The 15,428-nt window shown below is 39.0% G+C and overlaps 2 protein-coding genes across 4 annotated transcripts in view; both read right to left on the bottom strand.

Annotated features, from left to right (window-relative positions):
• The window catches only part of LOC116428246 (mRNA-capping-enzyme), an 82,495-nt gene that overhangs the window by 58,385 nt on the left and 8,682 nt on the right, over window positions 1–15,428 (bottom strand). The gene's annotated exons all lie outside the window — the stretch shown is intronic.
• Window positions 1–15,428, bottom strand: part of prage (RNA exonuclease prage) — a 43,678-nt gene that overhangs the window by 25,739 nt on the left and 2,511 nt on the right. Inside the window, exons 1-2 of one of the 3 annotated variants that reach the window (XM_031979626.2) lie at window positions 4,642–4,966; window positions 2,400–2,645 (exon numbers count right to left, since the gene is read on the bottom strand). In XM_031979626.2, coding sequence (XP_031835486.2) covers window positions 2,400–2,487 — 88 coding nt within the window. In that variant the 5' untranslated portion in view covers window positions 2,488–2,645; window positions 4,642–4,966. Of the gene's footprint in view, window positions 1–2,399; window positions 2,646–4,254; window positions 4,588–4,641; window positions 4,967–15,428 lie in introns of those variants that run through there. The other 2 variants (XM_031979623.2, XM_031979624.2) reach the window with 2 other exon arrangements.

Genomic DNA, 15,428 nt, shown 5'->3' with positions numbered 1-15,428 from the left:
TCAGACAATTGGAATTGGTTTACCAGGTACTTTGATAAAATTTTACAGTTTTTTAAGAGCTCATCGATTTGGGCAATGAGGCTTGTACTAGGAGCAGAAATCAATTCGGTCTGATTCAACTGGAGAATTATTTGGAATCGAGTGTTCCTCGTTGTTCGAGGATTTTCTATGTTTCAAGAGAACAGTTTTAGTAGACGACAGGTTTATTTTAACCCTTTGCGCTCCTATGATTCTTTGTCAAGATATTTTTAAAATAGATTATATTATTCTGTTACTTTCAATATCATTAATAAGAATCGTTTACATTGCTCTCTTCAAGCTATTTTTTAAACTGCATTTCAAAGAAAATATTGTAATAACACAGAGTTGTCAGTCGCCATTTAATTTGACCCAAGAAAATTGTAAAATCGAAAATTCAATATTAAATGTTATATAATGTACGAACACGTGGAACATCGAAATAAAATAGTTCTGTCAATTTATTTAAGGTATTTATGTAAATTGCAAAAAATATCATTAACGTTTCATCAGAAAATAATGTATTGAGAGAAATATTCTCGAGTGCAAAGGGTTGAGACACCGAATTGATCGCTGCCTAATGTCAGAGGGAAAGGGAAAGTAAAACGGAGATGATCGTTCCGGCGAAGGAAGAATCGTCTCGCCGAGCGGGCGGTTGCGTTCCATGGGAGTTCGGATGATAATGCACGAGTACGAACGAAAAAAGAAATCTTTCCCGGAGGAGGTTCCACTTCGAGCCACTCTAACAGGAACACGAAGCTTTTTATCGCTTTTCTCGCGCAACGAACGAGAAGTCTTGCATCGCCGTCGGTGTAACGATGGACGGATAACCTCCGGGACGCACGTGTCACCTCGACGACTGACCTTAAGAGCACCATAAAGAGTTCTCTCCTCGGAGCCATCGTATCGGAAATTTCGGGAAAACGTTGATTCTCAGTTAGGAAGATTCAAGCTTGAATAAACATTTTTCAATTGAAACTCTTAACACTGACTGCCACGTCACCTGAATTTGGGTGACTATTTTTTATAGAAACGTGGACATTAATTTCTTTCATAACTTGAATTCTTGATTTCTCAGTTTCTGGTTAATAGAGAAAACTGTTCCGAGTACGTGGGAGTTTTGATGAGTGTTTACGTGGCAGTCAAAGTGTTAAAAAATTAATCTATATCATTCCTCTCAGTATGTAAAAACTATCACTTTGCCTCGTTATTTTTGAAATTTTAACCAGTTCCTTTGTTAATTGAACATTTTGAATCGATCAAATATTTTGATTCCTCTTATTAACAACTTTTGCCATTTTGTTAATCCTCTGCGGACGAATGTCGATATTTTGCGAGATCGGATGTTCATATTTGCAACACTAAGTCACCAACGAATGATTTAATTACTAAGACAGCAGATCAGTACGTAGTTTCCCTTTTCCAATTATCTAAGCAATCGATGTATAATTTAGTTTCATCTACTGATTTTAGAATCAATTTTCTATATTTCAAAGAACCTTCGTCCGCAAAGAGTTATGGAAACCATAGGGTTGCGAGGATGTACGAAATGAAAAGTGTTCGGTGTTTTCGTGGAAATTTAAAACAGATGGTCACGTGTACGTGATAACGAACCCCCGCGAGAAATGAGACAGCGATCGTTTTTTACTTCCCCGATTTCAGTAGCTTGGTCATTCTTCGTAACAATCGGATCAATCGAAAGATACTGTTTATCGGAAATCGCGGAACGTTGCGCAATAGTTTGTCCATTCTGTTCCACAGTTGAAAAACAACCGTCGAGGTGACATTATTATCAAAACATAAAGAAGACTTACGGGCTGATAAACGAATGAAAAATTAATCTACCATCGGGACACGGTCGTCTAGTGTTTGCTCGGTTTATCTCGAAATACTATTTCATCCCGGTTTACCGATAAACCTCGGAGACGCATAAATCGGACGATACTAACGAAACGGAAAAATGCAACGACGCTGATAGAGAGGCTCTCCTCTGAAGCAACCTCCTCGCGCTTTACAACTGTATTAAGGAAAAGTATTCGCACCTCAGTCGGACCTTGAATCTCATTAAACAATTAACAGAACATTTTTATACGACAGTTATTATCGTCGTGTTCAACCTTGTAAAATTCATTTCATGAAAATTTACTTTGGAAGAATTTACTTTACTTTTCAAGAATTTACTTTACTTTACAAGAATGTACTTTACTTTACAAGAATGTACTTTACTTTACAAGACTGTACTTTACTTTACAAGAACGTACTTTACAAGAATGTACTTTAAAAAAATTGATATTTCAAGAGAACCTCTGATAACAACTAGTCTGACGTGGACGAATACTATTCCGTTTCTAACAATTCTTACTATAATCTTGTATACATACCTTCAGCACAACTTGCGAGGAACTTGCCGTTACTAGAGAAACTCATGTCTAAAACAGGGGCCGTGTGTCCCTTCAACGCACCCACCATCCACGAGTGCGTGAACTCTTGCTGCGCCTCGCGCCTCTTCTTGTTCTTGGCGCGTTTGTTGCTGCCTATACCGCCTCCTCCAGTTGTCCCAGTCCCAGGCGGTCCGGTCGTGGGCTCCCTTAGGTCCTCGAATTTCACTTTTTCCGATTCTACCGCATCTAGAACGACAACACGACATTTATATTCGACTGTGACTCGATTCAACCCGTCGCAACGCGTGGGTCAATTTTACCTCAAGTCTACGTTCAATTATATTCATTGTGATTAAGTCTAATCGTACGTGTCTTTTAACGAATCATACCACGTGACTCTCAGTCACTTATAAAAATAAAAGGAATATATATATATATATAATAGTTCATATTTATGTTATCGTTTTTGCTTATAGGGCCCAAATTTCAAAGTCCAAAAAACCTTTCGGAAATGCAATACGAGATAATCAAAAAGTTTCAGTAAGTTCAAATGTGACTGAAAGTTACATCATGGTCTGATTACGGTTGATACATGGAAATCGACCGAGCACACTCGAATCGCATACGAGTTTTCTACCAGAACCGGATGTCAATTTTTTCCTCGACCCGACTCGTGGAATGTTAACCTAACAGCCAGCCGAGGAATGCAGAAGAGATGAATGAAAAATCTGTACTGCGGAACACGCGAGACGCTATTGGCAGATTAGAAGCAGGACTTTTTCTCGCTGCGAAACGGAAACTATAAACCGAGACCTCGCTTGACTCCTTCAAATCTGGCTGACTGTTGCATCAGCCCTGTACAGATAGTGTTCCATAAAATGCGGACATAGCCTGCGAGACGAGTCAGGTGCGCGTGGACGACAGGGAAAAAAATTCCTACCGGCGGGAGTCGCTCGGTATTGTCGAGCTTTTCGTTAGAATATTATAAAACACCCTGTACGGGTCCAGCAAGTAAGAGGATATTATAAAGAGGGGACACAGGAACTCCCTCCGACCCTCGCGGGATCGAGTTTCACTGGGTTGGTCACGTTTCAATATTTCCAAGTACCCCGTTACGCTGACGGTAACAATTTTAATGTTTAACCCTTTGCACTGCAGAGGTTTTTCACCGGGAATATTCAATATTTTCTAATGAGATACAGACATTTTCTTAGATTGAATTAAGAAATCTCACATGCATCGAGGAAGAGAACTATTTTCTTTCAGTATTTCGTACGTTGATGCATTATACGAAGTGTAATTTAAATATCGAAGTTTACAGTTTTGCTGTGTCTAATCATTTGGTAATAAAGGAACACCCTATAATGTATCGACAACATGGAATACATTTGAGTACCGATCGAAGAAATAAGTTACGTTTCGATATTTTCAAGTTTCCCATTACTAAAGGCAACAATTTTAATGTTTAATAACGGAACACCCTGTAACGTATCGACAACATGGAATTCATTTGAGTACCGATCGAACAAATAAGTCACGTTTCAATATTTTCCAGTTCTCCATTACGTATTTCAGTACCGATCGAGCAAATATAAGTCACGTTTCAATATTTTCGAATTCCCCATTTCTAACGGCCGCAATTTTAACGTTTAATCAAGAAATACCCTATAATGTATCGACAACATGGAATTCATTTGAGTACCAATCGAAGAAATAAGTTACATTTCAATATCTTCAAGATCCCCATTACGTTAATGGCTATAATTTTAACATTTACCACCGAAATACCATCTACTACCTACTGACAATACAACACGGACTACATTCAATTACCCATCAAACACACACAGAATACCTTTATTGCGAGAAGCCGGCACACGAGGATATTTCGCACGCGAGTCAAAGATGACCGCGTCGGTACCAGCAAACAAGAACCATGCGCAGAGCTGCTTCCATTTCGACAGCTTCGAACCAGTAAAATACCTGACCGTCGATTTCCGAAAACGCTTCTCCCTGATCACTCTCGACGAAAGTCCGATTCCAAGGGGGATCGGTTCCAGTCGCGTTTCTATCCCGTGCATGGTCCTTCCTCGGCCGAAGCTTCTCTCGAAGTCCCGAGGAGCCAGCTCGACGACCGTTAACCAAACCTACCGATCCGACGTCCCCACCCCCGAAAAAACTCTATTTACCGTGAAAAACCCTCGGAAAAAGCGAGAACACTCGGCACCGCGGGCATACTCACCGTGTTGTATCCAAGTGGCTACTGTCCTTGTTTACGCGCGGGGCAACGTTTCTTTCCACGTTTCTTGCCGTTGTCAACGAGCTATAACCTTATCGTGTACGCGCGCGCGAGGGGGAAGCAAAACAAAGCTAGGCAAAACACTGTGTGCCACGACGACGACGTCGCCGACGCGAGGCGCACGTGAGCGCTCGCATGTACGTGTAATCTGGCGAACACACCGCCGCGTCGGATAACGCTTAGCAAGGCGCGCGATCGGCCCGCCGGAGAGATTCCGCCGCGAGGTAGAGAGATCTTGGTACCGGGAAGATTTCACGTGCACTGATCGAATCTGCACCCCGCCGGCCCTTTTAAAGCCCTTGACCTGCGCCAAGGGCCATGCTAATTTCGCTTTCGGGGGTGAACGGTCCTCGCACTACCTGGACACGGCCGTGCGTGACACAGTGCCCCTCTCCCTGCGTGCTCGCCGTCACGCGCGCACCTCGCAGGTACAGGGCCGCCCCTTCTTTTCGGGCAAGGGACACTGTAACCGGTTTCGGAATCGCGTCTAGCAATGACAAGAAACGCTGGCACCGTCGCGAGAAAAACGCCTTGTCGCATTTCTATAATTACACATCGCGGAGTTTGTTCCTTTGAACTTGCTCGCTGGAAACCGCAACGAATATTAACACGCTCCGCGGCACGTGTGCCGTTTGTGGTACATTTCTGTTGGACGTGTGCTGGAGAATGGTACATGTTGGGGAATGGAGGATGTAGAGATGTATTGAGATGCAGGAAAAGGGAAAGCTTGAATGTTACTTAATTTAGCGGTTAAACGATCACTTTGCGAGGAAGATGTAACCGAAGTTTCCGGTGGCACATGTGTCGGTCTTATCTAGATGAACGGGACATTATGGAGAGGCACGCTTGGCGGTGCGTAATGAGAGTTTTTCAGGGTAGGAATTATGTACCCTTATTTTGGGAATGAATATTAATAGTTAATTTTCAGGAAACTCAATTGTGCCGATCATTTTCAGTGAGATTATATTTATATCGCTATACATAGAGAAACTATATTGTTGAGGAATATATTTTAAATAATCGATTCGAATGAAATTTAACCCTTTGCACTAGGAAATCTTTCACTAGAAATATTTCAACATTTTCCGATGAGAAATCACGCGAACATTGAGGAACAATGCTATTTTACTTGAATATTTCTCAAAACGATGCATTATAGGAAATATAATATTAAATATCAAATTTTATAGTATATAATAACTATAGGGTTATAGTTAGTTTTTAGCAAATTTGTGAAAAATATTCGATTTACTTTATGAAGCAGTATTACAAATGAGTTTCGAATAATTAGCTTTCAGTGTATGATATCCTTTGAAACAATGTTCAACGTGAAGGTGTGTCAACAAACGTCGCGTCAGAGGTGACTTACGATCGTTAAGGGTTCGTACTTTTTTCAATGCTGTGGTAATTAGCGAGGTTACACGGCTAAGTGTTTTTATAGAAGAACAAGAGTTCTCGTTGGCACGCAATGTGCTGTATCCTCGCGTCACGGATGGGATCTGGATTTTTGAAGTTCCTTGTCTTTGCATGCAGAGTTGAATTTGTAGTATTGAGACGCAGGAAAAGTCGAGAAACGAGGGAGTAGAATAGCTGCTGGTGCGCGTTTCTGTATGACGAACCGTAATTTCAGATGGGAGACGTTTTCCCGTGAGAAACAATGGGGACGGAACGCTGCGACACGGTATACACGAAGGTCTAACGATCCTGGAAATTCCTGAGGTATACAGGGTCGACCGTATGAAAAGAAATGACGAACGAATGTCGTGCTAACGGGATTGATCGATGAACACGAGAAATTAGTAAAATGATTAACACTAGAGCTACCAAATAGGTGAAAATGATATTTCTATATTTTTTTGTAAGTATTAAGAAAGGATAGATGTTTCTTAGGGAAATGAATAACGAAATTAATTTAACCCTTAGCAGTCCAGATGGTTTTGTAATCTATCAGCAACTGCAACTAATTTTTATGGTATCTCTAGTGGAAATGAAAAATGCTATAACATACCTTCGATCTTTTAATAAAAATCTAATAATTAATAATAGAAAATCTAATAATTGTAGGGTAGTTTCTTTGATTCATTAAAATATTTAATATTATAACTGATGCAATATTATAACCTACAGAGTTCAAAGAGTTAAAAGTACGCAAACTAAATTATAAATCGATTGAAACCTCAACAGACACAAAGTTGGAGTTTCTATAGAGAAATTAGAAGGATCCAATTGAATTACTCGGTAGTACTAGCGTTAAATAATAAATTAAAAGATTATGAAAAATTATTAACGCGATTGCGGTAACAGTTATACAATATACCATTACAGAGACCACAAGAGAAGTGTATAAATATCTCCAACGTATAATATATTCTTACGAGCGGTACAATCTAGCGCAGTATATTTAAATTTCTGAATAACCTTTCCACTCGACAAGCAATAATGTACGTTTACGACGTTGCACTCATAACGCTGAAATACTTATTATTGCAAATTCGAGTTATGCCCGTCTATGTTGAATTTTTATTTTTAGCTAGGAAGATGGCCGTCACAAGGTTCTCAGCGTTAAACGCCGTGAATAGCGTTAGAAAAAAATACGAAAATCTTTTAAACATTACATTTCCCATACATATTAGTGTCAATCGAATATAAACGGGACAGCATTACAAAAAAATTCTAAAATCTTCGAAAAATTACAATTTTTATAATTTTTGGTGTCGTTTGGAGAATATAAACGGAACAGCATCACCGAAAAATTCGAAAATCTTTGAAAAATTACAATTCCCATATTTTAGTGCCTTTTGGGGAATATAAACGGAACAGCGTTAGAAAAAAATTCGAAAATCTTTGAAAAATTACAGTTCCTATAGATTTCAGTGTCCTTCTTGGAATATAAACGGAACAGCATCACAGAAAAATTCGAAAATCTTTGAAAAATTACAATTCCTATATTTTAGTGTCCTTCGAGAAATATAAATGGAACCGCATCACAGACAAATTGGAAAATCTGTGAAAAATTACAGTTCCCATAGATTTCAGTGTCTTGGGGGATACGATCGTAAAAAAGAGGTTCGTATAAATGGTACCTGCTTCCCGGTGCGCAACAAGTAGGTAGTCGTACGGATTAGGATGGGGAAGGGCGGGTTAAGACGGCCATCCATCCCCTTTCCATCGCCGTTCCCCCGCGCGATTAGAAGACAGTTACGGAATACAGCTAGCAATGAATCACCCTCTCGTTTCCACTAAAACAGCGCTTCCCACTTGACCAGGCAAAAGACAGACGTATCCGTACCAGAGCTGAACAAATTAGCCATTGTATTCACGGAGCCAGGTAATTTTGACCCAGGTAATGTCCGCGGAAAAATTATCTGAATTCGAATAAGCCGCTCGCTTTATTCGAACACCTGGCGTCACTCGCATTCGTGACACACGGTGCCGTTTATCGTGTACGTTACGTTTTATCATTTACTTCTTCCAATACATCGGCGAGATGATAATGGTCGTCGGTTATGCAATCGCGATCGTGACTTAGCCGATATTCCCCCCGAACCAACGACGAAGACGTCAAAGAAAGAAGCTAATGTGTATACACATTCACGACGACGAGTTAATAACTGTACCATAAACAAAAAACCGAGAAAAACCGACTATCATTCCGTTCGACGACAATGCCGCGTCCTTGATAGCGACGAATCCGCTCGGACGTGACGTTCCCTCGACTTCTGCTCGAGATAGCTCTCGCATCTGCCACCGAATACCTGACTGATTAATACACCGAACGATTCTCACCGTGATCGATATAACATTACGAGCAAAAAAAAGAAAAAAAAAGAACCGTCACGGTAAAAACAGCACGAATACTTGAATATTCGCCTCGTTCGAACGGAGAAGAGAAACCTGGCTCGTCGATAACAGGTTACCGAATCACGGCACACGCAACGTCTGCGAGATGAAACGATTCGCCGGTGGAAAGGAACGGGAGAGGAATAAAAATGTTTGCTCTCCGCGATAGCGGAGTGAAATGAATTTTATCTGATCGTGAAATTCGCCAAGGTCGGGGAAACCTTGGCGAATATTCCGTTTATCTTTGTTTGACCGGCGCGCAATCAATTACGTTCTATTAATATTCGAACACAAATCGGCGCAATTAGTCGAGCTAATTGCAATCTCGACGGCTTGGAAAAATTGATGCGTCAGATAACGGAACAGAGCGCTCGCCGAGTCTTCGTGCTCTGTTCTAGTAATAAAATGTAGCTGGGAATTTTATGGAAAATATTTAACTTAAACTAAGTTAACCCTCTATAGACTTCGAAGTCACGCATCAATAGACTAGGTTAAATTGATTTATTCAATTTTTTATTGCAAAATGACGGATGACATTAAATGATTCATCAACTTGAACTTTTATACACAGCCGTTTACGTTCAACGTCATTGTAACTTCAAAGTTACAAAATATATTCGTTTCAATCAAATTGTTGAAACTATTGAATACATTTTTAATTTGTGTGCATATGTTGATATTTATTAATTTCGTACTGCGTAAATTTTGTTATAATCGCGAAACAAAATTCGGCCCATGGAGGGTTAAACTAAGTTAAATAGATAATATAGAGATGGGAATGTTCAGAGATGCAAATAAGTACACAACGGTGTAAGATTGTATAGCTGGATTTGGGGAAAACGTTTGACGCGTAAGGACCATGGGGAATCACCTAACAATCACCGATTTACCTGGAGATTGTGTGATCCTAGTGGACGCGTCATTAACGGACCACGACGTTCCTTTCCTTCCAGGCTAATCGCCTGGTCGTCTAGCAGCCGACCCATAAACGCGTTCCGTATGTTGCAGACGCGTAATCGCGCAATAAAACTGAGTAATGTTCGAGTGGCCATAAGCTGGGCACAGAAGGGCGGTGACCCAACGGCAGTTTCAAAGATGACTAATTTCTGCCCACTGTGCAACAAGTTGTAAAAAGTTCGGTTTCTAAATGTAGGGGCATAGAAGTTACCTTGGGCTGTTGTGTTCTGAGTTTGAGTGTTTGTGAAATTGTGAATTGGGAATTTGGTGATAAACGGTTCTGTGATTTAGTGATGAAATTTCTCTTGATTAAAAATTGTACCTCCTTAGAATAAAATAAACAGTTTAATCTTGATAAAGAATTCTACCTCTATAATAAAATAAACAATTCAATCTAGATCAAAAAATACTACCTCTATAATAAAACAAACAATTCAATCTAGATAAAAAATTCTACCTCTACACTAAAATAAACAATTTATTCTCAACAAAAAATTCCACCCCTTTCCCAATCTCAATATTTCCTATTACTCCTACTCTTTTAGAAATAAACAAAATATTGAAACTCCTCGAAAGACACATTTGTTAATTCGTTATCCTCCAAGTTCTAACATACCTAAAATTTATTTTCGGTAGACACCGTAGTCTGCACGCCATATTTAAGTTCCCCAGAGTAGAAGGAAAGACCGAGAAAGAGAACAAAAGAAAAAGAAAAACAAATGGGCCTAACCTCAACCCAGTTCTACGGCACAATACAGCAAGGTAAACATCCATGTAACGCGCGCAGTAAAACGGGACAGCGGCTGATCTTCTTGTACCCGCGTTTACGTGGGGTCTCTCTCGGTGTTTCTCCACGCCACGTTTATGGCAATTACTTGCAACTTGAACGCCAAGGAACTGTCGCGTAATTGTCCATCGAGAGCGTGCCACCCGTCCGATTGATCGACATCCATCTACGTGCCGGTGAAAACGTTACGATTCCGATTTACTACGCGCCTAACCGAACACATTCGATTCAGATCGCTCACGTGATCTCGCGAAACGAATCATTTTACTTCCTTCACTATTAACCCTTTGCACTCGAAGAATTTGTCGCTAGAAATATTCCATTTATTTTTGAGATATAGACGAGATTTTTGGAAACTAACTTAACCAGGAATCTATTCACTAAATAATATTTGTCATATAAATATATATAAATGTCAAATCAATTTTGGAAAATGTTAACTGCAGCTCATTAGGAAATATTGAGTATTTCCAGTGAAAATTTGTGGAGTGCAAAGGGTTAAAAGAAAATAAAATACAAAAATTAGTAATGAAAAGAATGATTTCAAATGAGCGAAGGGTCAAATCTGACCCAGTCTTCGATTGTAACATATATACATATATATATATATATATATATATATATATATATATATATATATATATATATATATATATATATTGTCAGTTCGTTAGACCTAATAATCGGCGACGCGATTACTGCGGTTATGGTATGTCTTTTCGGGGACGTACACGAGTGGGTCACCCTGTAAAGATGAAATTATCAAAGAGTCCGCGAACTTCTAACCTCTTCCGCACTGTATCCAATTACGTAACGGGCAATACGTTTCCACTGCGCGTGACGGAAGTTTTGTATACGAACGGTTCTGTTGTAGTTACAAAAGAAGTTGTGTGTGTAGTTAGGAAAGAATAATTTAACCCTTTGCACTCGAGAGGTGACCTTTACCACCTGATTTCATAAAACTATGAAATTTAATATTCAACGCTTTGACTGCCGTGTAAACACTCATCAAAATTCCCACTCGAAATATTTCAATACCTTGGTTGCCTAATTTATCTATGAATGTTAAATTAGTTTCAAACACTGTCGACTATATCTCATCAGAAAATGTTGAAATATTCCCAATGAAAAACTTCCGAGTGCAAACGGTTAAAATTCGGAACTTTCTGAGAATTGTGAGAAATATTCGTATGAATTATATTTGCAACGTTTATAGAACGAAATCTAATTGTATGGAGATAATGTAAAAATATTAAACAATGCTTGATCGCCGCTTAATGAGTGAAGAGTCAACATACTGCGGATGTTTGTATGTCGTAGCGTCTGCAATTGCGGGCGAGGCATTAAAACCGAATGGTTAATAAATGTTGATAACATTTATAATTTGCGTTCAGTCCGAGAAAACTTCTAGCAGAGAACCATTATGGAAGTGTCATAATTCCGAATTACTCTGCTGGTTTAACAGCGGGAAAATGATCTTAACACGTTGAACGCCGCACGATTTCATAGAACGAAATATAATATTGTAATAAAAGGTTCTGCGATTTACTGATGAAATTTATCTTGATCGAAAATTGTATCTCTTTAGAATAAAGTAAACAGTTTAATCTTGACAAAAAATTCCACCCCTTTCCCTATCTTAATATTTCCTATTACTCCTATTCTTTTAGAAATAAGTAGATTTTTCAAACTAAATTCCACACTTAACTGGTTAAAATAATTGCACATCCAACGGCAGCGAATGAATTGTCCGCGAAGTGTGGTTCAACGTCTGGTCTCTGTATAATTGTCCGCAGCGTTTCTTCTGGTTGTTTCTTTGGTTTCAACGGAGAAAGCAAAACCGATCAACAAATAGAAATAATTGGCCGCGGTCAGTGCACTGTTCTCAGCGCGTGTCGCGAGTTTTCAGGGACGTGTTTTGCCGCACTGGCCCGGAAAATGTAGCGCACTGCGACAAATTTATATCGCCCGCTAGACCTGAACGGAAACTCGGAGACAGCAATTGCGATAATTCTCCAAATACTGCATCACTTCGCTGAAGATCGAAAATATTTGTGAATTTTAACCCTTTGCACTCGGGAGGTGACTCTCAGTCATCACTTGGTTTGATACAGTAAAATTATAAATATCAAAGTATAATAGTTTTGTCCTTTAATTTATCGATTAAATTATTTACATTAGTCGTAATAAGCATCGTCTATATTATATCGAAGAGTGTTGAATATTTCTAGTGAAAAACTTTCGAGTGCAAAAGGTTAACATTTTCCGACGAGATATAGTCGACATTGAAACTAATTTAACATTCATGGATAAATTAGCCAACAGAGCTATTTTATTGAAATGTTTCAAATACAAGGTTTAATTTAAAATATTAAATATTCAAGTTCATAATTTTGTATCAAATCAAGTGGTGAGAGTGACCTCTCAAGTGCGAAGGGTTGAGTTCAACCCTTAACGACCGCAACGCTGTGAATATCATACATTGCAAGCTTATAAATAATTATCAGAAACTCATGCATTTGCAACATTGCTCCGTAAAATAAATTATTTCTAACAACAATGTTGATGTCAGAATACTGAATATTTTTCATACGTTTGCTGAAAATAACTATAACTTAGTGAGAATTTTTGTTTGAGTATTATTTTATGTTTGAACCGTTCATTTTGAAAGTGACTTAAATCCACTTGAAAAAGATTAAAGAATAAAAAGATTATGTAGGATTGTAATGATAATGATTAATTGGATTTTTTTTAGAAATGGACTTAAGCCGCTTTCTAAATAAACGGCTCATTAGAGTATTATGATTTTAGAAAGTATATTTTTAGAATAAAATTCTTTCCGTGATAATTCAAGTGCAGTCGGATAAAATATCGCATTCGCGGAAGTGAATTAGCGAAGCACCAGTCACCTTCAGCCGCCTAATTTCGAATTCGATGAAGTTCGGTATTCTAATGGGATGCGTGTGTAAAATTAAGGACGAACGTAAAGTACGTGCGGTCACTTCCTCGTACCTTGCATGCTACCCTGACAACGAGTATTGGATTGAACAAACTAAGCACGCGTTGAGAGAATTATTTATGACAAAAAAAAATTAAGCAGCTGTCTCGATATGAATAAAATATTCATCTATAAATGGACATCTCCCTTTCTAAAGAGGCACCAGTATTTTCCTAGTTCTCGTTAAAACCATCTCAAGCTTAATAAATTCAGAAATTCAATTGCAGGCGAACAATTACTTAAACCTCAATCATCTAATTTTAATTTCATTAATTAGAGGTTCAAAAAATTCTCATTACCATAAACCACAGTCAATATTCTTGAATTCAATGGAAGAGACACCGATATTCCTAATTCTCATTAAAACCATATCAAGCTTAATAAATAAATAAAATTCCAAAAAATTACATCTTAAATCTCAATCATCCGATTGCAATTTTATTTTCCAAGCGAACGTTTCCTGCGCCGATCACGTCAATAATTTTGATTGACCACTTTCTACCAGTTTAGTAGAAAGACCTCGAGGGTTCCCCGTATAGGCGTCCCCATGATTGTCCATTCTTCCCGCGTGTTTGTCCAGTGTACGGCCCTGAGAGCGTTTCTCCTCGTAAGTACACGTGTACGCACGCGAGACGCGCGTATAAATACACACGCGGCGTCGGTTTATTTATACACGAGGGTGCCCGTTTTGAGCGAGTGCGCGCGCGCGCGCGCCTCTCTCCTCCGTCATCTCGTGAAAACGAATGCATATCTCACGCACACGCGTAAACGATCACCAGAAAACTACCCGCCGCGACATCGAGACAGTTTGTTTCTCGTAGCACGGTAAAATTCATTGTCATGGCGACGAAGATTTAGCGAGCGTCGGCCACGTTTTCCGTTCGCGATCGACACGCTTGATAATCGCGCGCAGTGGCGAAACTATTCGAACGTGTTCCCAGGTTCAAGATCGCTTGCGCCGACGGCTGAAGGATTTCCGATGATCTTGCGATCGTCTCGCATGATCGGTCGCCTTCGCGATTCGATCGAGCGATATCTCAGCCCGACGGAAACGCGGGATTATTGTTATTTTATTATTCTTGCCGATGGTAATCGTGATTATTATTGTTGCAACTGTTAACCCTTTGCACTTGAAAATTCTTTCGCTATATTTAGTTTTTATAAGTAACATTGATATAAAGAATATGGAAACCGAGAGACTGAACTATTTTATTTTAACGCTTCATAAATAATTATGTTAGATGTACTTTAATATTCTACATGAAACATTGCAATTTTGTATCAAACCAAATTGCCTCGATTGCAAAGGGGTTAACACTACCGAGTAGTAAATTAACTTTCAAATCTGTCTATTGGAATTCTAAGAATGCTATTGAAATTTCAATTGACCTATTCAATTCGTACGTTACTAGAACAATTTCTTTTACAGCTTCCTAGAGAATCTTTTCAATGATTGTGAAAGAATTTAGGAATGGGTCATTTTGAGCCATCTGGTAGTTCTAGTGTTAATAATAATTAATGATGGTTAATAGCAATCATTATTTTCAGTATTTATACATAATGATAATCGATAATTATTTATCGTTCAAATAACTTTCAACTAATTTATAATAATGAGAATAAGCAATGAAATAGTTGCATGGATCAAGCTTGCACAGACATGGCAAATGCACTTCAACGACTCGGCAATTCAGACAAAAAAATATGGACGCAAGGGGTTCGCTTCCATTTCGCACATGAAGTAGGATGAAGAACGTATATTCCGGCACGAAATATTGCGTGCTGACGCAGCTGCGCTTCCCTCTTTGTCTTCTTTGATTCACCCCATACCTCGCGTCTCCCTCTACCGTTTCCTTTCGTCTATTCTTTTCTCTGCACCGCAAAATCATCCGTGTCCCACCGACGCGCTACTTTTATATTTCGAGCGAGATCGTCAAAGACACGCGACGATCATAGAACAACCGTCACGTTTCAGATCACCGAGACAAATTGCACAATAATGTCTCCAAGCCCCGGAAATCGTTGATATTTTAAAATAAATGTTCGATGCACGTGACCAGAATAATTGAACTGGCATGCTGTCAATGTTGATAAAATTATTTCAATCATTTTTCATAGTCTGATAAATGATAGTCACCGAGAAAAATT

The sequence above is a fragment of the Nomia melanderi genome, chromosome 4, assembly GCF_051020985.1.
Source record: "Nomia melanderi isolate GNS246 chromosome 4, iyNomMela1, whole genome shotgun sequence".
Taxonomy (NCBI): domain Eukaryota; kingdom Metazoa; phylum Arthropoda; class Insecta; order Hymenoptera; family Halictidae; genus Nomia; species Nomia melanderi.
Note: the sequence above shows the minus strand (reverse complement) of the source record. Positions and strands in the feature narration are given on the sequence as shown.